At 47.1% G+C, this 24,322-nt stretch overlaps 1 protein-coding gene across 2 annotated transcripts in view; it reads left to right on the forward strand.

The window, feature by feature from the left end:
• Positions 1–948: 948 nt before the first annotated feature.
• Positions 949–24,322, forward strand: part of Incenp (inner centromere protein) — a 30,799-nt gene continuing 7,425 nt past the window's right edge. The window contains exons 1-12 of one of the 2 annotated variants that reach the window (XM_055614049.1): positions 949–1,110; positions 4,836–4,986; positions 5,395–5,508; positions 6,740–7,491; positions 14,772–14,823; positions 15,908–15,965; positions 16,084–16,201; positions 17,672–17,723; positions 18,144–18,258; positions 18,330–18,464; positions 23,884–23,993; positions 24,065–24,185. In XM_055614049.1, coding sequence (XP_055470024.1) covers positions 4,847–4,986; positions 5,395–5,508; positions 6,740–7,491; positions 14,772–14,823; positions 15,908–15,965; positions 16,084–16,201; positions 17,672–17,723; positions 18,144–18,258; positions 18,330–18,464; positions 23,884–23,993; positions 24,065–24,185 — 1,767 coding nt within the window. In that variant the 5' untranslated portion in view covers positions 949–1,110; positions 4,836–4,846. Of the gene's footprint in view, positions 1,111–1,669; positions 1,763–4,835; positions 4,987–5,394; positions 5,509–6,739; positions 7,492–14,771; positions 14,824–15,907; positions 15,966–16,083; positions 16,202–17,671; positions 17,724–18,143; positions 18,259–18,329; positions 18,465–23,883; positions 23,994–24,064; positions 24,186–24,322 lie in introns of those variants that run through there. The other variant, XM_055614048.1, reaches the window with a different exon arrangement.

The raw sequence follows: 24,322 nt of genomic DNA on the forward strand, positions 1-24,322 counted from the left end.
TGGTTCTTGTGAATTCTCTTGGGCTCTTTCTGCTTATCTAATTCTGATATGATAGGTTTTGTGTTATATACTGTATTATTATACCTTAGAAATCTGTTTGTTTTCTAATGACAGACAGAAAGGGAGTGGATCCAGATGGAAGGGGAGGTTGGAACTGGGAGTAGAGAGAGGGGAAACTGTACTCAGGATATGTTATGTGAGCAAAAAGAATCTATTTTCAGTAAAAGGAATAACAATTTTAAAATAAGTGATTAAAAACACTTCATCTGTTCATGGACATTTAGTTTCTTCCACTTCTTGGCTACTGAGGATAATTCTGTAAAGAAGGTGGACGTATAAATATTTTGGAGACTGACGTGTTTTATTTTACAGGTGGTGGTGACCACTCTCAACTTTGCTGATACATGCAGCCAGAAAATTCTGTTGCACATGGCTATCCAATCTGGAGAATACTTAGCAAGTACTTCCTGGTGACAACCGTAGCTCCATGGAAACACTCTGGAGTTATATACCTGACTGTTATATGAGGGAAGGCTCTGTGAGATTTGCAATGTGTTTGTTTTTACCTTTCAAAAATAGCAGAAGTCACAAAACTGTCATTCAGAACGCTGAAGCTTTCCGGACTCGAGACCATCAAAGCCACTGGCCCAAGGATGAGTCTGCGTACTCCAACATCAAGCTTGCCTTCGCAGTGCACACTGGGACTTGTAGTCCCAAACTTCTCTCGCTCCCCGCCCTACGGCGTTACCACTTCCTCACTAGGTTTAGTGGTGCGGCTTCCGGAAGTTGAGGCGTGTTAAAAGCACTACGTTCTTTTCCCCCGCCTCTTCATTCCCCAGATTGACAGTACTAACAGCCAACAGAAAACCGTACTTGTGCGTCCTGTTACATGATTGGTTTGGAGTTTTGTAACCGGCCAGACAAACAAGAGGAATTGGCTGAGCCACGGTTTTGAAAATCATAGATTCGCCCGCGCTCACCGCCCCGTTGGTCCTCGGCTGCAGCGAGTCGTCTGGACCGGCTCTCTAGCGCGCCCCGCTCGGCGGGAAGCTCATCTGCGGAAGCCGCAGACTGGAATCAGAGTAGTCGGTGCAGACACGGCGCCGTCGGGTGAGTGAGCGTGGGCTGCTGGCGTGGCGGGGTTGCTGTGGTCGGCATCTGGTTCCGGCCGCTTCTCTGCCCAGGCCGGGCCAGGGTCGTCACCTTCCCTCGTTGCCTGCGGACGTGGGGATCACTTTCAGTGATACTGGGCTTGGAGATGACCTCCACGACTCTGCGCCTGAGCTCTGGGATCTAAGAATAGTCAGTCCCCTCCCCCACGCAGGGCCTAACACCTTGTGTAGAGCCTTGGCTGCTCTGTGGTCCTGGAGCTGAGTCTCCAAACGGTAACGGCTGTTTAGTTTCTCGCATACCAGCTTGAGCATTTCGAAACTGTCTCAAGTCCGGAGGCCGATCCTGCCACTTATTTTATCATTCCCGCAAGTTTGTTTAGTCTCTTGTCAGCGGCGTAGTTCCATCCAGGGTCGGGATTGTGTCGTTCTGAGCTTGTAGCTATTGTCCTGGAGGCCTGTGGCTAGTGATTAAGAGCATTTTAAATCCAGGCACCGCCCACCGATTTCCTGGGTAACTTTGACCTAGACTTCTTGTTACCTTGTATGTACGTCGGTATCTTGGAGTAGGTGGCAAGAAGGAAATTGTAAGGGTCCTCGCCCTGGCTGAGTAGGACTCAGAATGGAAGAGCGGTGGATCTTCGTGCTTGGAGGTGTGTGGAGAGAGGTGCTTAGCTCACTTCCTGCACCCTTAGAGGAGATGGCAGTGGAGGCGCTGATCTGGTGAATGGCATGGAGAGGAAGTGATCTCCCTTCTCGCTTGGTGGGATTTGGGTGCTCTGGTCCTTTCATGGGGGGGAAGGTGAAGCTACCTCGGAGTCTGATTCTTGTTTCACCCCTCCTTTCCTCAGGGTCACCTCTTTTAATTTCCAGTGAGGGCTTGCTAGGAAGCACAGTTCCCCGTGCAAGAAGTGTGGTTTTGGGCTTGGTGAAAGAATCGCTTGGTCAGATTGGCAAGTTTTGTCAAGTTTCCCTCTTGTGGCCTTCTGTAGCCCCTCCGTAAGACCTTGGTATCTTTCTCTCTTCTGGCCTTGAACTGAGGTCTCGGACTTTTCCAGGGCTTGTTTCTGGTGCAGATGGATGGGGAGACTCAGAGGAAAGGCCATGGCCATGATTAGCTGGCTGCTCAGTTAATGCTATTTTCTAGAGCCTCAGTGCTCCTATCCATTTGTTTTTACTCAGTTAGTGCTGTTCTTTGCAGTCAGGTCTGGGGCTTTGGGTGTGTATTGGCCTGTCCTAACCTGTGCCTAGTGATTTAGTCACTGAGTGTCCCTGTGTGGTGGTGAGGCAACCTTTAGGCTTAGTTGAGGGATGGATGAATTCATTCCACAAGTGCCAAACATCTAGAGGGCAACACATATTTCTTGTTGATGAGAAGGCTAAGGCCTTACCACAGGGAGATGTGTTTAGTGGGTAGAGACCAGCAGTAAGCAGATATAAACAATCACTCATTTGCTGTACACATAACTGGTGTGTGAGATTTTGGCTTGATCCTCCCTAAGGATCTAAGAGCTAAGTGAGGAAGCCATACAGAACTGAGACAGAGTTCCTAGGGGGCAGAGGAGGGTGTGCCTCACAAATCAGACTGAAGTTCCAGAAGGATCAGGGGGATCAGTAATCTAGTCCTTCCTTCTGTAACCTTAAAGAAAGGCTGAAGTGTACAAGCATGGCTCTTACTTTTGAAAGAGTGAGGGTGGTGGCTCACTGTCCTGTGAAATCTGAGCTATTATTGCTTGTGGCTATCACCCACCTTTTGTTCTTTCATGTGTTTACCACTTGGGGTATTTATTGAGGCCCTGTTATGACAGTAACAGAATACTTCCACTTAGTGGAGAACTTTTGTTATGACTTTATAACCAGGTCCTAAGGCAGATATCCAAGCTTCCATTTTTTTTTTTTTTTTAAGCAAGGAAACTGGCACCACATTGTCTTTTGCCTGGTATTATAGACCGGTTTTCCTGAAAGCAACACATTGCTCATTCACCGACTTTACTCTCCCTCATCCGTTTATAGGGCATTTCAGCTCTCGGGAAGGGTTTTTGGAGTCTCTTTGGAGATCATATTTCTGGACCCCTCATTTTCTTATGCATTATGCATTCCAGAGGCATAACACATTTCTATCCGCTGACTTATTTTTTTAACGCATTTTTTTTTTCCAAGACAGGGTTTCTCTGTGTAGCCTTGGATGTCCTGGACTCACTTTGTAGACCAGGCTGGCCTTGAACTCACAGAGATCTGCCTGCCTCTGCCTCCTAGAGTGCTGGGATTACACATCACATCTGGCTTTTTTTTTTTTTTTTTTTTTTTTTTTAAGACAGGGTCTTATGTAGTCCAGGTTGGTGCTGGCCTCTAACTTGCTATGTATAGCTAAGCATGACCTTGAAACAATCCTCCTGAATTTCTCAAATGTTGGGAGGATAGCATGCAGCATCATGGGCAGCTGTGCTGTCCATTTACTTGTTTATTTGTGTGTATGTATGCATATATCTTGTGTGACAAAACTTTACCTGGGGAGATGCAACATGTCAACTCACCTCAGATAGGGAACCCACAGCAGACGAAAGTACATATACCACCAAAGTCCAATTTGGTGAGCCAGTTAAGTTTTGTTGGGGTTTACAGGAGTATGGGTGAGGGGTTACTCATAGGAATAGAAACGACTGAATGACAGCTCAATCACCAAGGCCCACTCCAGCATTGGTAACAGCTCACAGAAACTGGGATACTGCACAGCCCGAAGCCAGCTCAACAGGTTAGAGAGTGCCCTTTCTAAGTGACCTAGTCCAGGAAGCTTGGCTGGTTTCTGCTTCTTGCAGCTCAGCTTGTCTGAAAATCTTCATAGCTGGGCTACTTTAACAGTCTTTTTTGCAGCTTAGTTCCACTTGGCTGAGAGGGACTCTCAACTTCTATTGCTGAGGGTGTTTCTGGCAGGTAGGGACCTAGTGAATTTGGTCAGTTTCAGGGACTTCCTGAAGCTGTTTTGAGTTGTTGACTTTCCTGTTTAAGGTGCTTCCTTACAGATGGAATGATTCAATCTGGGAGAAAAGTGTTCTATAACAGTGCAATGTGGCATGGGTTGTGTAGAGGCCAGAGGGCAATTTGTAGGAGTCACTTCTCTCCTACTTTGTGGATCCCAGAAATTGAACTCATATCATCAGGTACGGTAGCAAGTGCCTTAATCTGCTTAGTTGCCCTGCTAGCCCTCCACTGTCATTTTAAAGAGGCAATTGGACTTGGTGTCTTGATGATCTGGTGTCTGATGTCAATGCAGGATGGCCATGTCTTAGTCCCCATCCATGAAAAGTGGGAGAAGAGCCTTCAAGAAAGTAAACAGGTCTGTATTTGGGTCAAGAGAGAGAGTATGTCAAGTTGGTGTTTCTCTGTGATCCAGGAAGGTAGTGCACGGTCATAGTAAGCCTCTGAAAGCCATTTGTAAAGTTCATATCAGAACTGGTCAGGAAGTCCGGGCCTATAGGGACAGTCATATTCTGTGTATTGGTGTGAGGGGCTATCAAGACAGTGGGGTTACTATAACATTTCTTTTTGTGAGATGAGGCCATTGGGTTGGCATTTGGAGTTCTGCATCCACAAGTGGCTCTGTCCTGGGAGATGTATGGGTTTAGGTACAGGTATTTTGTGTGATTTTAGGTCCGGCAGACTTTCCCTTTAAAAGGTCCTGGTTCCTAGCTCACAGTCTTTATGCTTTTTTGTCCCTACCTTTTCCAGGTAGTGCCACCATGGGGACAACTGCCCCAGGGCCTATTCACCTACTGGATATATGTGACCAGAAACTCCTGGACTTTTTCTGCAATGTGGACAATAAGGACTTGACGTGGCTCACAGAGATTGTGGAGGAGGCTGAGCGCATGTTCATCAGGTAAAGGCAGGGGCCTGCTGGGGTTGTGGTGAGGGAGCTGGGGTGGGTGTCCTGATAGTTCAGACAAATAGCCTGTCAGAGTTCCTTCCTAAGTGTCTCATGTGCTGGGGCCAACCTCGTGCAGTGGGCAGAGGAAGAGGTGATTGAGCCCTTTTTCCTGGCTCACCGTAGTTAGCTGTGTCTCTGAGTGGGTGGCCTGTGATGACTTATCCTGGCACTTGCTTCTTTGGCACGTCCAGGAGGAAGCGCTCTAGTGTCCAGCTGGTGACCTTACACCGCTTTGGGGAACTTTTCTGGTGATGGTCTCTTTAGCTTGACTTGTCATTGCCAAGAATGGGGTGAAGTATAGTCTCCTGAGAGATGGGGCAGCCCAGCGGTTCCCAAGTTCACCCTTCTTGTACGTAACAGAGAGTTCAACAACGAGCCAGAGCTGATGCCCAAAACTCCTTCTCAGAAGAACCGTCGGAGGAAGAGACGGGTGTCTAACATTCAGGATGAAAACAGAGATCCCACGAGGAAAAGGTAGGAAAGGCTTGGGAGGCTGCACTGGAGGTGCTTTCTGGAGAGTTTGTGTCCTAGGAGAGTTTGCTCCTGAAGGTGCTGATAGCAGCAGCAGCTAGAAGGCAACAGTGGTTGGCACCTCACGCTGACGATGACAGTTAATCCAGCTCAGAGTACAGTTGTGACTTTCTGTGCGCTGGTGGAGAAGGTGGAGACAGGGAGTTGGGGTCTGGAGTTTGGAGGAGGGGAGAAGCACCAGAGGTGTGGCCCAGGTGCTGGTTCCCAACTGCTCTGTTGTTGGGTTTGTTATAATTCCTTATAGGAATGGTGTTGAGTGTCACACTCAGGTAAAGATGCTGGCTAGTCTAATCAGGCAGCCCTCGTACATATGTCATTTATGGTTTTGAGCCTCAGTAGCTGTATGTCCTTGGAATGAATTTCTTTCTGTTTTCTCATCTTCCAAAGGGGAATTGCAAAATGCAATGTTTTTTTCTATTCCTGCCCTGCTCTGAATAATGACACGGAGACCTTTATATTTATTAAAAGCTTTAGGTACTATGCTGGGCAGATACTCAGATACTTCTTACTTCTCGCCACATGGTCTGTTATCTGCCATCTTAGCCTCACTCTGGCAACCTGCTTCTTCATCTGTGTTCTATTGGTGATCTCTCTCTCTCTCTGATCTTCACTTGGGATGTCCTGCCCCCACCTCGCCCTGGGCCCGGAAGTCTGGCCTTAACTCTTCTGCCCAGCTATTGGCTGTTCAGCTCTTTATTTAACCTATCAGAAGGTGATGGAGAACAATGTTTATGACATACCAAGACAGGAGATGCTTCGTAATAATGACAAAACACAGGACACAAAAATATCCTCCAACAGAGAATAAGTGGTGTCCACCTCCCAGAGCCTCAGTCTCAGGGCAGATTGAGAGCAGGAGTGAAGTTTTCAGAAGGTGCTGAACACGGTGTAACCACGAGAAGTCTGTGTGAATTCAGTCTTCCCAGCTGTCCCATGAGTAACGGAACTCACTGTTATCCATGTACTGTGGGGAGACTGAGGCTCAGAGAGGAACAACCGGGCTCTCATGGCTAGTGGTGAGAGTCTGCTCTGGAACCTCAAGGTTTTACCTCCAGACCCTTTGCCCATAATTCATTGAGGTTGGTGGCTACCAGGGAGATTGCTATACTCTAATTTTATTTGAGGGTGTCCCTGCCTTTGGGTTGTCTCAGCCTCTTTTCTACTGCCCCAACAGGTTATCCCGCAGAAAGTCTCGGAGCAGCCAGCTAGGCACCCGGCACCTCCGAAGCAAGGACAAAGTGCAGAAGCCGGTGTCTGTTGTTGAGGAGAATGGCTTCCCAGTCTTGCAGCGGATAACTAGGGCGGCGGCAGCAGCCGCAGCAGCTGCAGCCTCTGCATCCGTGCCATCAGCTGCTTCCTCTCCCACTGCTGAGTCTCCCACAGTGCTAGTCAAGAAGTCTGTGGTGGAGGTCAGCGCCAGTGAGAGATTGAGTGCAGACCTGCAGCTCATCCAGCTCAAAGGTGGCCTTCCTCCATCTGCAGTCCCACCTCCAACTACACCTCCAGCTCCCCAAGGCACACTGACATCAGAGGAAGAACCAACACCCAAGAAGTCAGAGGCTGTCACAGTGAGCTCCCTCAAGGCTACTCCCCAGAGCCCCAAGAACCAAGGGGTTGGGGCAGGACGTTCTGTTTCTAAGCTCAAGATTGCTCGGGCCTCCCAGGGCCTGCAGGACTCTCCAGACTCCCCATGGCAGGAGCGAGTGCTTTCTCCTATCCAGCCGAATAACATCTTGCCCACCACAGCCAAGAGCCCTCTTGGGAATATTCGGTCAACGCGGCGAAGCCTGATGTCCCAGGATCCCCAAGTGCCACTAGCTACGAAGTACTGTTTGGTGGCTGAACAAGAAAGCACCAGTCGCAGGTCAAGCAGAAGGCTTGCCAAGAAGGCTGACAAAAAGCCGGAGGCTTCTGCTCGTATCATCTGTGAGTATGGGGCGAGTGTAGGATGATGGTGGTTCCTGGGAGCTAGGATGTTTCCATTGACCCACCAGTGAAATGTTCCTCATGTGTATCTCTGGGATGAAGTCACTGGTTAGTCATGACTGGCTATTGAAAATGTGTCTAGTCTGATGGAGAAGCTGATTTTCTTTTCCTCCCGGACAAGACAAGTTCTCCACTACTGAGCAGTATTCCCTAGTGCTTTGAGATAGTCTCATGCTATGTAGCTCAAGCCGTCTTTGGGCTCTGTCCTCCTGCCTCTGGCCCCAAGTTTTAGGATTACAATTGTGCACTGTCAGGAGCTATATTTTAATTTTTTTTTAATTTGTCTTTCTTCTTAATAGTATGTATGTGCACATGTACACACCTGCCATGGTGTTTGTATGCGTAAGTTGGGGGAACAACTTGTAGGAGTCTGTTTTCTCCTTCTACTGTGCGGGTCCTGAAGATTGAACTCAGGTTAACAGGTGCCTTTACCTGAGTCATCTCACTGGCCCTGAGTTTTAAGTTTCATGCACTTTCTTCAATTTAGATTTAAATGGCCACATGTAGCTACTGGGTGATAGAGATCTAGTTCAACACTGTTTTATTTGTTTGTTTGTTTTCTTTCTTTTTTCTAGACAGGGTTTCTGTGTGTTTGGCTGTCCTGGAACTCACTGTAGACCAGACAAACTCAGAGGTCCTCCTGCCTCTGCTTCCCAAGTGCTGGAATTTAAAGACATGCTCCACTACCGCTTGGCTCAAAATGGTTTTTAAAGAGTGGAAATAAACCTGGAAGGTTAGCTGCAGTGTTCCTGTGGTCCTTTTCCCAGAGTCAGTGTATCCCTCTGTCCGTTTTTGCTGTCTTGCAGTGATGGACTTAAACTTAGTATCCCTGTGTGTAACTCCTAATGGTAAGGCTGCTGTGGAGATATGCCACGGAGAGCTTGTGGGCTGGTATCTGCTGGCTGCTTTCATTTGGGTCAGATCTAAGCCTAGGAGCCCACTGTCCTGGTTGGAATAGATCTTAGGAGCTACAGAGGAGTGTGGGCAGCCCTGAGAGTCAGAGTTGGCTGCCTGAGGGGGTAGGGACTCATAGTGAGATTTTTGGAGGATGGCTGTGCTCAACGGCTGGTGGAGAAAATGTAGCCCTAGCTATCCTGGCCAAGGAAAGGATTGCACAAAGACTTGGAGACACCAAGCAGTAAGTGATGGGCTACCTGGAGCTTCTTGCCACTAAAGCAAGTATAGTCCAAATATGGCTGATAGAGTTCTTAAAGGCAGCAAAGATAAAGAAGGAGGCTGCTAGATCAGGTTCCTACAAGATTCAGGTCACAGGACAGGCCAAGTTTCATAGTAAATGAGAAGTAAAAATACCTGGCTCTTGTAAGACTTATGGAAGAAAATCTGTGTTCTTTTGGCTCTTCAGGGTCTATGCTTTTTAACAGAAGAGGAAACTGTAGACAAGCTGTATAGTTCAGAAACTGGGACTTGAGTTTACTTGCATTCCACCTTGGAAGGCAGGTGCTGAGGGGCTGTGAGGAGCCCAAGAGTTGGTTTTGTTGGGCAGGTGAAGACACTACACCTGGGAAGGTTCTTTCAGGCGGTGCTCTGTGCTGTGCAGCCTGGAGAGACAGCCTGGGCCTTGTGCAGCATGAGGTCAGGCACACTGTCCGTCTTAGATTGTCAGGAGGCCTGGGATGGCATGAAGTTGGTCTTGGGGAGGGGTCCTCAGGGCTGGATGAGCCTGGAGCTATAAGGGAGGGGTAGGAGGAAGTAGAGAGACTCATAGACCTGTTCTTGCTTTGGTGTTAGACATCAGACATGTAATTCTTTTTTTTCTTAGTCAGTTTTTACCCCCACAAAGACATTTTAAAATTTTTTGTAGTTCAAATATAATTATACCGTTTTCTCTTAATTTTTTTGTAGTTAAAATACAATTACACCATTTTCTACTTCCCCTTTCTGTCTCTAATCCCTTCCATGTACTTCCTCCCCTTTGTTCGGTGTCAAATTCATGGCTTCTTTCTTTCTTTCTTTCTTTCTTTCTTTCTTTCTTTCTTTCTTTCTTTCTTTCTTTCTTTCTTTCTTTTTTCTTTTTTTTTTCAAGACAGGGTTTTCCTGTGTAGCTCTGGCTATCCTGGACTCTCTTTATAGACCAGGCTGGCCTCGAACTCACAGCAATCTGTCTGCCTCTGCCTCCCAGAGTGCGCCACACTTGGCTTATGGCTTCTTTCTTTACACACACATGCATACTAATACATACACACATACACACATACAAATATATAAATACAACCTGCTCAGTCTGTGTGATGTTGTTGAAATGTACAAGATGTAAAAGGCGACCATTTGGTATTGGATAGCCAGTTATGATAGTGCCCTCTTTTGTGGGGACAACTATTTTCTCCCACTTTCAGCATTCCTTATTTGTCTATAGTTTTTTGTCTACCATTGTGGTCCAGTGAGCTTTCCTCCTTCCATATTGGCATGTCTCTTTATCATCCTTGTTCAGATCTTGTTTAGGCAGCTATGTTGTTAAGACTTCATGGGTCTTTGTAGCTTCCTTGATGTTTCTAGGAGATGCAGTCTCATAGAATTTCCTGTTCTCTGGCTCCTTCAGTGTTCCTTCTCCCAGTGTTCTGAGCCTTGGATGCAGGAGTTGTATTGTAGATATGTCAGTTGCGGCTGGATTCTACATGAGATCACTTGTTCTTTGCATTTTGATCTGTTATGGTTTTCTGTAATGGCTTCCATCTGTTGCAAAGAGAAGTTTATTTGATGGTGGTTGAGAGATACACTTGTGTGTGAGTATAAGAAGAAATACTTAGATTTTAGTTATTGCTCAGTAAAGTGGCTATTGTAGGTTCTCCTCCAAGATCCTCCATGACCTCACTAGCCCTAGGTAGTTGGCTAGGTTTCTAGTGCCAGGCACGATTTCCCTCTTGTTGAGTGGGCCTTAAGTTCAGTTAGAGAACTGTTGGTTACCTTCAGGATATGGGTGCTACAATGGTCATTGTTACATAGTTCATAGGTTTCATAGCTAAGTAGGATTGGTTGCTTACTTCTTGAAAACATGCATGGCACTTTCTGGTACTATGAAAGCTAGTCCTTAGAGAATAGGCTTTCAGGTTAGATCCAATTCAGTGTTTGAAGTGCATGATGTCTTCAGCAGTAGAGGCTTAACCTTTAATCTCTGGGATGTAACCAAGGACAATAACAATAGCAGTCTTTTGCACAATGTTTACCAACAGCTCGAAAGGGGGCTTCTTATGCCTGGTATTGAGGTCTTTGTTAGATGTTCTATGGCTTTTGCAGGGAGTCTGTCAGCTCAGGGGAAAAATTTTATTTAAACTATGCATATGCGTGTATACAGATTTATATGTATTATATCTAACTTAGGTAAATAATAATAGGATTTTAATGACTTTATATGACTTTCCCCAACTTCCCCTTCTTTATATTAATCTCACTCTTCCTTCCCTAATTTTTTTAAATTCAGGGTTTCTTTGTGTAGCCCTGACTGTCCTGGAATTCACTGTATCAGATTGGCCTTGAACTCAGAGGTCCTCCTCCCGAGTGCTGGGATTAAAGGTGTGTGCCACCAAGCCCAGCTCCTTCTCTAAAGTAAAGCCCTCCACCTGTTTTTCCCATCTTCCTGTTCAAACCATGTTTACCCAGCTTTTCTCTTTTGTACCTCCTCCCTCCCTCCCTCCCTCCCAATCCCTTTTTACCTTCCTGGTTTTTGTAGTTACTCATTTTGTATATACTCACATCTGGAGATTTAGAGATAATCACAGATAAGAGAACGTGAGATGTTTGTTTTTCTGGGTCTGGGTTATCTCACTCAATATTTTTTCTAGTTCCATCCGCTAACCTGCAGATTTTATGATTTCAGTTTTTACAGTGGAATATTCTTCTATTTTATACACACACACACACACACACACACACACACACACACACACACACACATATACACACTACGTATCATTCCACCAATTTTTATAGACATTGTTGTAATTAGTGGCTTGTCACTTAGATAAATTGGTGATAGGATACAATCCAAAACTTCTAGCAGTGTGGTTCCAAAGGTACTACCATCCTTATGGGTGACTTTCATCTATTGAATCAAGGCATATTAACACTCCAGCTTATTGTCAGCATTCTAACCAGAAATTGGTATAAATGCTACTGTGTCAGGGTTGTAGCCAATTTTCTTAATGGATGTACTGACTTTCTTAATTTCCTAATATCTCTTCCGAATGTAGGGTACCTTTATGGAATCCATTTTCTTGGCACCAACACTTAGCTGTTCCACATCCACTGTGTAAAAGGCCGTGCTCACAGGCCTGCCCATTCATGGAGATTCACACTGACAGCAACCCCCAGGACAGTACAATCATCCTGAGAAGGGGCTGCACTGATGGTTCTGATAAAGCCCTCTGTCCTGGGTCTTCAGTGACAGTCTCATAATATGTTCTGGTCTCAACTTTCCACCGGAAGATATCAGTAGTGATATCATGCTCATACTCAATTTTTGTTTCTGGAATACCCAGGCATATTTGAAAGAGCTATTTCCTAACTCAGCAGCCTCCTTTTCAAAATTTTCAGTGGTTTGTCAATTCCACAACATTTGTAGATGGCCAGTAGTGGTGGAATTGCCCGAATCCACAAGTGCAATGGTGACAATGTTGATGTCTTTTTCCCCCCAATTTTCCTTCAAATTAGAAGTAGGGTGGTGGGGTTTTTGTTTTTTGTTTTTTTTTTTGAGACAGGGTTTTTTTGTGTAGCCCTGCTGTCCTGGAGTTCACTTTGTAGATCAGGCTGGCTTTGAACTCACAGAGATACACCTGCCTCTGCTTCCTGAGTGCTGGGATCAAAGGCGTGTGCCACCAGTGCCTGGCAATGGTAGTTTTCGTAACAGCTAACCTGTAGCTCTTAAGCAGCGTTTCTCACCCTCCCCCGCAGCCTTCCCTGCTCATGGATAGGCTTATGGGTTGTATGTGAGCAGGTCTGTCTTAATGCCAAGCCCAGCGACCATCTCCTTCTTGAGGCAAAGGAAGGTGGCAAGGAGGGGCAGGGACCAGAATGTGGAGTCACTGAATCCAGTGACTTGGGTATACCCCTTAACTTCATTTTCCTTTTCTGAATGGTAACGACATTTGCCTTGAATATAGTTAGAGACTCATTTAGTGTTTGGGCATGGTACCTGTTCAGTAACTCATTTAGACAAGGCAATCCTGGCCTGTGTTTCTAAAATTCACAGGAGAGAAATGAATGGCAAGGCAGAGGCTTCCTGGCGTATTTCTGCTGCCAGGCTCTGAGGTGGGCTGGGGGGTAGCTCAGGTGGAATGTCAGTTTGAGTTCTCTGTAAGGCAGCTTTTGACACACCTGCAGCAGGGGAGTGGGTAGGGCATGAGACTGGCAGTAAAGGCTATTTCCAGAGCCTCTGGAATCTTTTTAGCGTTTAGCGATGGAGCATTGAGGACCTGAAGCCTCTTGTCCTGGTCTGGTGTGTACTCTCCAAGAAGGCTTTCTGTCACTGTGGTCAGGTAGGACCAGGGTCACTGCTGCAGGGTTTCTAGAAAGTCCAGGTAAATAGATCAGCTTCATCATTCAGGCTTTATACTGCTTTTTTTTTTTTTTTAAGTTGGAGGTTGGCCTCTTCTCAGTCCTCAGCCAGGCCACTTTCTGGGGCCTGTTCTGGCACGCAGGGATGCTTAACATTCCAGGAAGCCTTTGTGCTGATGGAACACTTACATGTTCACTTGGGTGTCTTTTTACCTCTCCCCTCCCCCAGTCAAGGAGCTTGGAGAGAGAGGGGCCAAGAAAAGAGGAGGGGATCATATCTTCTGTCCATACACCCCTCAAGGTAGCACCTGTAACTGCCAGTCTAATTTTACTGCTGTTCCCTTCTAGCCCCCAGCCTGGATCCCATAACCCAGAAAGGAGAAATCCCTTTTCTTGGTACTGCTTAGTTCTCTCTGAGCGCTGCCCATTTGCTGTTCCAGTTTGTTACCTATTCCCTGTTTTCCCTAAGCCTTGGGTATCACCTACATTCCTTGTCTGCCTTAGCTATGGTCTTACTCCCCTGACCCAGGATCTGGCCTTTTTCTAGCACCCCCAAGGCCTTTTTTCAAAACCTTATAGTCTTGGTGAGTATTTTTTCTCAGATCATTGACACCATCTCTCTCTGGTCCAGTTTGGCGGAATTTACTATGAAGCTCAGGCTGACTTTGAACTGTGGCGATCCCTATGTCCTAGCATCCTGAGTGCTGTGGTTTAAGGTGTGAACCAATGTGCCTATAATTAATACTTCTTCAAGGATATTCATTATTGAAACTGGGCATTGCTTTACTGTGTCTGGTAGTGTTTGGTGGGAAGCTTTGATGGGTGCTAAGCTTCAGCATTTTTTCCTTGGCTCTGTTGCTTTTGTGCTATTTGGGCTAATGTTAATATAATGGGAAGGAAAAGTCACAGTTTATAGTATAGTGGTTGAAAATAGTTCAGACCTGTGGATTGCCCAAAAAGGTCTCAAGTATTTCCAGAGGTTGGAGAATACACTTTGAAAACTACTGTCCTGGAATCTTCTTCCTCCTCCTCCCCTTTGATCTTTTCTTTTTCTTTCTGTCTCTTTTTTCTTTCTCTCTTTTTTGTTTGTTTGTTTTCGATACAGGGTTTCTCTGTGCAGCTCTGGCTCTGGCTATCCTGGAGCTCACTCTTGACCATGCTGGTCTCGAACTCAGAGGTTCATTCTGCCTGTGCCTCCTGAGCACTGGGATTAAAGGCATGTGCTGCTGCCGCCTCCCATTTCCCCTTTGGTCATTTCATCATCATCATCATATCAGGTTTTTCCATGAAGGCTTTAGCATCCCTGACTTGGTCGTTTCACATATCCTAGTTTACTGTATAAGATCATTTGGTGCTCAGAGGTAGGAAGGCCAGACAGTGGCTTGTTATTTTTCCTTACCATTGAGGCTCTAGCATCTGTCGCAGAGCCCAGTACTTGATGAATGTTTCTTGAGTGAATAAGCTACTTATGTTTGGGCCCAGTGTTATGTCAGACCTCTCTTTCCAAAATACTACTAGCCTAGTGAAGAGGTGGGGTTGTGCCTGCTAGGCAAGCTATGTAACGGTTGTGAGGATGAATGAGGTGAGGTCTAGGGCACAGTGAGGACTGTGTGTCTATGAAGGAAACAGTGATCATGTCCCTACCAAAACTTCCTGGACCTCTGGCTTGAGTCCTGATTGGTTTCCAATAGCATCTTTTTTTTCCCCCTCAGGTCACAGTTATCTGGAGAGGCTCCTGAATGTTGAAGTGCCTCAGAAAGTTGGGTAAGTTCTGTACCAATGCCTCCCAAAGGGAAGGTCAGGGCACATAGTGAGAGGAGGTGGAGGTGACCATCAGGTGGAAAGAAGCTTCTACTGAGGCTAAGCCTTCCCTCCTCATCCCATCTTTCCATGGCACTGCTGATAGCTGTGCTCTTTGTGTAACCAGGCATCAAACAACATGACTATCATTTCTCCAGGCCGCATTCCATCAGGGTCACTTGTCAGCTTTGCCATGGTTGTAAATAAGGCAACCATTTAGACTGAGGTGTGGTGGAGTAGGTTAGTCTTGGGGCCCCCTGGGGTGCTTTCTGCCCCCAGATTAGATGTAGCATTGCTGGGGCCAGGACGCTGATTCCTCAGAGATCATGCTGTACTGCCTAACTCTGGGGCAGAGGTTGATTCCTGGGATGAGGAAATGGGTCTGGGCATACCTTCGGCTTAGCTGGTCCCTGGGTGAGTAGTGAGCAGGTCTCAAAAGAGAGGGGACTTCACTGGGCTCCGTAGATTGGGACAGAGCTGTGTAAAGTATTTGTCTGCTCAGCGTCATTGGAACAATTCTTAAGATACTCAGCTCACAAAGAAAAATGCTTTATCTTAGCTCACAGCTCTAGAGCTGTGACCAGTCGGCTCTGCTGCTCTGGGAAGCAGTACATCATGGTAGAACAAAGCTATTTACCTTGTGGCTTGGACTTGAAAAGGGAAAGGGAGGTAAGGGCCCATAATCGCCCCTATGGCCACACCCTTAAGCTGAAACCCTCCAGTTAGGCCCCACCTGTCCAATTTTCCACTGCCTCCTAGTAGCACTAATTCTGGGAACAAAGCCTTTAATATGTAGGTCTTTGAGGACAGTGAAGATCCATACTAGAGCAGGTTCTCATCCCAAATGAGATCTCTAACAGGATATCTAATAAAGTTCAGTTACTGACATCACTTTCTACTCAGGAAGACACCAGTGATGGCTGCTCTTCCTATCCAGTGTAGGTTGTTGGTTTGTGGTCCAGGTTTGGTCACCTGATGTTGGACCTAACTTGAGGACTTGAAGAAAGCTTGGACTTAGAGTTCTCACAGTGCCCTGCTTTGCTTTCAGCCTGGAGCAGGAGCCCACAGAGGAGGCTGTGCCTGAGGAGGCAGCGGAGGAGCCAGAGGTAAGGCCCAGGCCAGAGATGGGTCGGACTTGAGGCTCTAGGTCTGAAGCTGTGTACCTTGGCTATTCTGAGCCTCAGGATCCATATGGGCTTCTTCAAGCTTCGGTTCTTCCTGTAGGTCTCCAAGAACAGTGGGTGTGCCTCGAAGCCTCACAGTGCCACCAAGACAGAAATCAGTACACCTGCTTCGAAGCTCGTGCCTGCTGGCCAGGCAACAGCTGTTGAAGAGCAGCAAGGTGAGTTGGGCTGGTCTTGTCTCTTGGGATGTGGAGCCCCATTTTCTGGTCCGATAGGCCAAAAATAAGTTAAACCTAAAGAGGCCATGTTCTTCTGGCTGGAGCTGCTGCTGAGTGTCACCTAAGTAACTACCTGGTTGGATTAAGAAGCAGAGGGAAGGGCCTTGTCTTAGTTTGGGTTTCATTTCTGTGAAGAGACACAGTGACCATGGCAACTCTTATAAAGAAAAGCATTTATTTGGGGCTGGTTTACAGTTTCAGGGGTTTAATTTAAAATCATCATGGCAGGAAGCATGGTAGTATCCAGGCAGACATAGTTCTGGAGAAGGAGCCGAGAGTCCTGCATCTTGATCCCTAGGCAGTAAGAGGGGAACGTGTACCACACTGGGCACAGCTTAAGCATAGGAGACCTCCAAGCCCACCCCTACGTGACACACCTACTCCAACAAGGCCACACCTCCTAATAGTTCCTCTCCCTATGGCCAAGCATTCAAACATGTGAGTCTATGGGGGCCGTTCCTACCAAACCACCCCAGCCTGAAGGAGGTAGAGGTATGAAGGTGCCATGTCAAGGTCCTCAGGCCCATTCCAGTGGATTCATGAAGAATGACAGGCTGGGGTCTGAATGCCTATCTGGCCTCTTCCTCCTGGCTTGTTTCTGACTTCTCTAGTTCAAAAAGGGTAGGACTGCTATGAGCTTACGGAGTTGGTCAGGAGCCATGCGTGGCTTCCCAGGCGACTAGTAGGCTCTTGGAGTCTCGCTTATGTCTCTCTGTGGAGGGTGATTTCCCTGGTGTCAAGAAATGGCACTGTGAGGTTTCGAGTAAAGCATCCTCTTTATGAAGGGATTAGGATAGTTGCTGTGCCAGCTTGAAAGGCCCCAGGATTGCTACAGAGATCCTTTGGAGTAAAGGGTGCTTCCTCTTGGTGTGAAATAAAATGTACTGTGCTCTGTATGATGACCCCACGAAAGAAAATCTACTTCTCCTTAAATCCGTACAGACTTTCTATGCCTGCCCCAGCTCCGAATAATGACACAGAGACTTATATTTATTTAGGCCTTAGCTACTCTTGTTTTCAACTAGCTCTTAACTTAAATTGTTTCCTTTACATTAATCTGTGTTCTGCCATGTGGCTCATTACTTCTTATATCTGACTTTCTCCGTTTCTGCACATGACTTTTCATGGGAGAGCAAATGACATATAGATTAAGGCTTCAGTGATACTGTCTTGCTATTGGTGTCACAGTTGCCAAGTATTAGGGCTGAAGGATCTGACTTAGGGGCCAGTATCCTGGGTTCAAGGTCAGTTACTGCTAAGGTTGGTGTTTCTGCCATTGGCCACCCTGAGGTTGCCAGGAGGATGCTTACTCTTGATATAGCTGTTGCTGCTGGACCCCTTCCCTAAAACCAGCATGTATACCCCACTGCCATCATTTATACAACCTCAATGAAATTGTTCTCTTCACAGAATCCGAGCTTGACCAAATAGATGGACACAGAGAACCACCCCAGAGTGTCAGGTTTGCATTGGGGAAGGGGTGTGCAGGCAGCTCTTGTCCAAGGATCTCAGAGGGATGAACCAAGCTGGGTCCTTGCATAGAGAGACAGTGTAGGTGTTTGACCAAGCACTGTATGTCGTGGCTGGTGTCATGGCTTGATTCTCTGACTTAACAGAAGAAGCAGCTTGAATCTATAGTTGCTGGCTTGGGAATAGGTGATCATGTCCTTTGTGTCCTTCTCGCTCTGTGACCTTTGACTGTCCACCTACCATTTTCGGTGTGGGCAGCAAAGGGCTGGTCTATAGTTTCTTCTGTCCAGAGTTCTTCTGTGGAACTTGAGCCCAGAATATTTTTTGCAAGGATGATCTTTTTTGGGATGTCGTAGAGCTATGAGGTGGGTTCTCAGGTTTTCTTTATGACGTGGCCATCTGTTCTGGTCAGGAGGAAACGCAGTTACAAGCAGGCAATGAGTGAACCAGATGAGGAACAACTGGAAGATGAGGAGCTACAGCCCCCCCAGAACAAGACCCCTTCACCACCCTGTCCAGCCAACAAGGTGAGCAGGTTCTTGCCCTTGCTTGGTGTCTGCCCTGCCTGCTCCATCCTGACCCTGGCCCTGGTCTGCAGGTGGTACGGCCTCTCCGGACTTTCTTGCACACTGTGCAGAAGAACCAGATGCTCATGACCCCGACTTTGGCTTCCCGCAGCAGTGTCATGAAGTCCTTTATTAAACGCAACACTCCACTCCGAGTGGACCCTAAGGTAAGGGAGCCTGTCCCCTGGCTGTGCTTTGTTGGAACTGGGTCAGTGTGGTTGAAAGCTCTCTTAGTCTGCTGAAAGTAGTGTGGGCGTGGGCATGTGGAAGCCTGGCACTGATCACAGCCCAGTTAAAGCCTTTGTGGCTGGGTTGTCTCAATACTGTGGTACTGCTCAGACTTTATGGACCCTGGACTGTGACTCAGAAGCTCAGCTGCTTGGTGAGCCCTAGGCTGGACAGTGGAGGACTGGCTTAGTACACCTAACACTGGCCACCATGGCCACAGACTAGTGGTGGGTGCGGCTTGGGAAGAGCAGGTGAAGAAACCTTTACTATTGGGAAGGAGGACTGGGTGAGGTGATACTGTGTGTTGTTGGTGAAAGGCCCTGATTAGACCCACTGCCACAGACAGGTGCAGGGCCTGCCCTGTAGGACATCCCTTGGCATTAACTCTTGGTGTTTTTCTGTTTCTTCTTCACAGTGCAGCTTTGTTGTAAGTAAAGCCTTTTCCTGTCCCTTAACAGAGCTGTACCTAGTTCTTAACCAAATTCGTGTCACTGTGTAGCTTATAGCTCCCGTAGGAGCACTAACATTGCAAGTGGGAGTGTTAGGAAGGCAGATGTGCACGTGGGGGCACTGGCGTCACCGGGGGAGCTGGTGGGATCCAACAGTTGTGGAGCTCGCGTTCTCCCACTGTGGAGATTGCCCTCTGCCCTTACCCTGTCACGGCGAGGACACAGGCGGCTGTGACCTGCAGTGTTTGTCCAGGCCTCAGCTAGAAGTGCTTCCCACAGCCATCTACTTCCTTATCCCCAGCACTGGGGCCTGAGTGTGTGTGAAGAGAACAGAGTTGTCTCTGGTCCACAGAGCTACTGAGATTTACTGGGTCATTAGACCTGAGTAGTAGCCTTGATGGGGTGTGGGGTGGGGCTGGACTGGTAACTCTACAACGAGGCTGGGCCCAGCAACGCAGCTTACAATGTAGCTGTTGGCAGTGGCACCTGAAAACAAGACCAAAGGAGCGTTCTCTTCCCAGACATGTCAGAGCTGAGCTGAGCTGGGCTGGGTCACCTACTGTGAACAAGAGCTTTGGAGAAGTGGGACCTGGGGCAGACTGCAGTCGTATTCTCTGGATCTGGTGGTTGCTGTCTAGACCAGTTATATCTTAGATTCTTGGCATCTGTTTAAAGGTTGCAGGTGACCCCACATACAAATAATGTGGATTTTCCTTTAAAATTGTTTTATTTGTGTGTGTGTTGTCTATGTGTGTCTTTGTGTTTGTGTACATGTTCCCGCAATCACATGCTGTGGAGCATATTTGGAAGAACGCTCAATTTTTTTGGAGTTCACTATGTGGAGTCTGAGGATCAAACTAAGGTTGTCAGTCTTAGTGGTAGGTGTTTATGCTTGCTGAGCCTAGGGGCAGGGTCTAGATGATTTTCTGTTCTGATAAACTTTGATTGACAGTTGGAAACTTTGACCTGTGCAGATGTGGGTTGTACACATCCCATAATTTTAATAATATGTAAGCCCAGTCATCAATGAGACTTTTTTTTTTCCCCCTAAAAGTTCATGCTGAGCCTTTTTTAAAAAGCACCATAACACACAGGTTCCTCTATTGTGCATTTCACTACAAACTCCAAACAGAAAATTGCTAGGGAGGCAGAGGGCACTGTTTTCTCAGGAGAGGGTTGTGTGTGGCTTTAGCCAGAGCAGCTGCTCAGTACTTTTTTGGGAAAGGGGTGCTGTGTTGCTCAAGTCATGTAGATGTTCTGGGTGGCCAAGCTCTGTACACCTGCCTGCCTCATACCTCAGTGCAGCCCCTTGTTCTTACAGTTCCCAGGAAGAGTTGTGAAGATACCTGCAGGGCTTTTGCCTTCCGCTCTTCACCTCTGGCAAATGGGAGGGGCTCAGTAGCTGGCTGGCTGGGTCCTGAGCTTGTTTGCCCTCTTTGGTTGGTAAGGTGACCAGCATGTCTCCCAGTATACTAGGTAGCCAGCTCTGTGACTTCATGGGCTTATTTTTGTGCCTGGCAGTGAAGAAGGCTGGATTTGTTCCTTCTTCAGTTGTCCATTCACTTCCTCCCCTTCTCCATATTGACTAGGGTCCTGTAGGTATCATGGGCATTTTGCCAGGAGGCACCAAAAGTTGCCCTTTCCTGCTTTTGGGAACTCAAGTCCCTGCACAGGGCATCTGGTGGGTATAGCTGGGATACAAGAGCCTAGGAAGGTTGAAAGGTTCTGGTCTTTGGACATATTTCCTTTTTCATACCTGCATTTTCTCAGCTACAAAATGGAGAAGGCAGTGAGTACTTCAGGAGTTTTGGTGACTTGGAGAGTGAGTGCACACACTAAAGTGAAGGGCTTGGTATAAAGTAGTTTTTGGATGCAGGGCAGGGAGAGTGCTCAGATGAGGCCCCCAGGCAGAAGGGGCTACTCCAGCTTGTAGTTTCCTCCCATTTTGCATGGGCCTTGAGTGTGGCTCTGGGGATATGGATGTCCAAAGCTCATCTGAAGTCTAGGCCAGAGGAGAAGTGAATTCTGTAGCATAGAAGAAGCTTCTGAAAGCACTGAGTTACACACAATGCAGTAGAGCAAATGCTGTGCCTAGTGTGAGAAATTTTAACACTCAAGCTTAAAGGTGAAAAGCTGTATCTCTACCTGTTAAAAGCAAGAGTTTGATTGGCTATAGAAAGAAGAAGAGGTGATGAACACTGGGTGCTACCTAGCCTTTGCTTCTGAAGTGCTTTTTTTGCAAGGAAAGCACATATGTACTGTAGGGTAAGAGAGAAAGTTGGGTGTTGGGCAGTGTGTGTGTGTGTGTGTGTGTGTGTGTGTGTGTGTGTGTGTGTATGTGTGTGTGTGTTAAGACAGGGTTTCGAGTCTTGCCTCTGTCTTCCAAATCCTGGGATTACAGGTGTGAGCCATTGTGTCTTTTTCCCATTTTTTTCTTCTGAGTCTGGGTAGTTGGAGAACCAGGGACTTACCTAAGGTCACCCATTCCTTCTATGTGGATTTCCCAAAGACCAGTGTTTTTCAGGCCCTTCTAGACCCAGCTTGGCTTTGATAGTACCTGCTGTCCCTTTTTTTTTTTCCATTTCTTTCTCTTAAATGCTTTTTGTTTAAATAAAAAATTACACAGCATGGTGAAATTCGGGAAGATACGTCTTTAGAATTTTAGCATGACTTCTGTAGCCATTACCACAGTTGGGTTATAGAACATGTCCTTATCCATTACCCACAGGAAGCTCTTTGCTACCCCTTCATGCCTGTACGGTCCTCACCTTAGCAGCCACGGACTTGTTCTTAGTAACCAGTACTGTTACGGAGGATGTCATGTGAATTATGTTGCCTTATATGCTACCTTTGGTGGTTAGCCACTGTCCTTCTAGCTACAGTCTTTGAGCCTATCAAAATTGTTTCATTTGAAGTCAGTTTCTTGTAAATAGCACATAATTGGATTTTTAACATTTCTGCAATGTCTTCTATTTCATACATACACACACATATAATTTTTTGTTTTACATGTATGGGTGTTTTATTTGCATGTATGTCCGAGTACCATGTACTACTTGCAGGCTTGGTACACCGGGAGTCCAGAATGGGCATCATTTCCCCAAGAACTGGAGTTACAGATGGTTGTGAGCCATTATGTGGGTGCTGGAAAGCACTAGTTTAATCCTTGGCCAGGGAAAGTTTAGAGTCCCTCTGCACCCTTGCTGTGGAGCCTTCTGGGTCTGCCTGGGAAGTGATGCCAGCACTGATCTACTGTAGGAATAGCTATCTCTTTTTTTTTTAATTAAAAAAATTTTTATATTAGTTTATTTACTTTACATCACATGGGTGCCCCATCTCTTCCCTCCTCCCAGTTTCCCCCCTAGTTCCCCTCCTAACCCCTTCCTCTCTCCTTTCCAAAAGGGGATCCCTCCGTCTCCCCATATTAACCTTCCTCAGATCAGGACTGTACATATCTTCATCTCCTGAGGCCAGGCAAGACAGCCCTGCCAGGTGGAAGTGATCTAAAAGCAGGCAATAGAGTCCATGTTAGAAACAGTGCCCCCCCTCCCCCCCCACCAGGCACTCCATATGAAGACCAAGCTGCCCGTCAGCCACATGTTTGCAGGGAGCCTACGTCCAGATCATGCACGCTCCTTACTTGATGTCTCAGTCTCTGAAAGACCCCATTTGACTGGGTTAGTTGTCTCTATTCTTATGAGGTTCCTGTCCCCTCCAGATCCTTCCATCTTTTCCCCAGGTCCTCCAGAGTTCTGCCCTATGGTTGGCTGCAAGTCCCAGCATCTGTCTAGATCTGCTGCTGGCTGGAGACAGGATGACTGGTTGACTGTCCAGGATGACAGTCAAGTTAGGCTCTTCTCTGCAAGCATAGCGGAGTATCATTAATAGTGTCAGGAGATGGCTCTCTACCGTGGAGTGGTTCTCAGGTTGGGCCAATTATTGTTTGAACTTTCCCTCTATCTTTGTTCCCTCGTTATCCCTATACTTTTTGGTTCATAGGTTTTTTCCAGTAGGTTATCGATCATCTCCTTCACTACTCCTGCCTGAATAAGAGGTGGTCACTTCAGTCTTCATGTGTGTGCCCCCCCCCCCACCGGCTTAGGAGTCTCAGCTAGAGTCACACCCATATCCTCCTAGGCGCCTATCCTTTAGCAGACCTCCAGCTTGACCAAGAGATTTCCCTCCCCAGTTTCCCTTCTCACCTCCCACCCCCATTCTACCCATATCTCATCTTCTCCCCATTCCAACTTCTTTCTCTTCCCATTCCAACTCCTGCCCAGTTCCCTCTCTTCATCCACTTCTGCTGTCTTTTAAGTGGATATTAGACCTTTAGTACAACTAGTTATCTCCTAATGCTGTCTTAAAAATTATTAACACAGGCATATCACAAGAAATTTGGAAAGCAAAGGGCAAGACATACCATCCTTGATCTAGCTCACTAGCCTGTATAACTGTGTTGACATTTGGTGGTTCTTTATTGATGTGTGTAAAAGAGTGGTGCATATACACAGTCCTAGTATGTGTTGGGAGTCATAGTAGTGATTAATGGCATCTCCTTCATCTTCCCAACAGAACATTAGCTGACACTTTCTAAGCTGCTTGCCTTTCTCTTTGCAATCTGAGTGTTTAGTTTCTTCACAAGCTGCTTATATAATTATAATCAACACACGTCTAATTTGAGGCTGCTTTTGTGTTGTCTACAAGTTGGGTTCATGGGAGGCACCCTGTCCACCTGAAGGAGAAACTGAATGCCTGTGCTTGCCTAGCGTGGGCACAGGGTACTCTGGGATATCTCTGCCTGTGAGGCATCTGCTGCTGCATCTGGTTGAGAATTGATGCACGCTGCCAGGCAACCTTTGGGGTTGGCATTTGTCCTCATTCACATACCAGTGCCCCCTGCCCACTTCAGGAGAAGGAACGCCAGCGCCTAGAGAGCCTGCGGCGGAAGGAGGAGGCCGAGCAGCTGCGCAGACAGAAGGTGGAGGAAGACAAGCGGCGGCGACTGGAGGAGGTGAAGCTGTAAGTGTCCCAGCTCCCAGCCCAGCCTGCCTCACCTGGGGCAGGCTCTCTTTGACTGCACTGTGCCACAGGAAGCGTGAAGAGCGCCTCCGCAAGGTGCTGCAGGCCCGTGAGCGGGTAGAGCAGATGAAGGAGGAAAAGAAGAAGCAGATTGAGCAGAAGTTTGCTCACATTGATGAGAAGACAGAAAAGGTGAGTCTGCCCTGATGGGTGGAGCCCTGGGGAGTCCCAGGCACTTTAAGGCTTGGCAGCCTGAAGGTTGGGACTAGACTTCTCCACAAGTCATCGACTTAGTGGCCTGTATAGCCCTGCTTTCTGTCGCATGGGCT

This window comes from Psammomys obesus, unplaced genomic scaffold, assembly GCF_907164565.1.
Source record: "Psammomys obesus unplaced genomic scaffold, mPsaObe1.curated_primary_1811, whole genome shotgun sequence".
Classification (NCBI taxonomy): domain Eukaryota; kingdom Metazoa; phylum Chordata; class Mammalia; order Rodentia; family Muridae; genus Psammomys; species Psammomys obesus.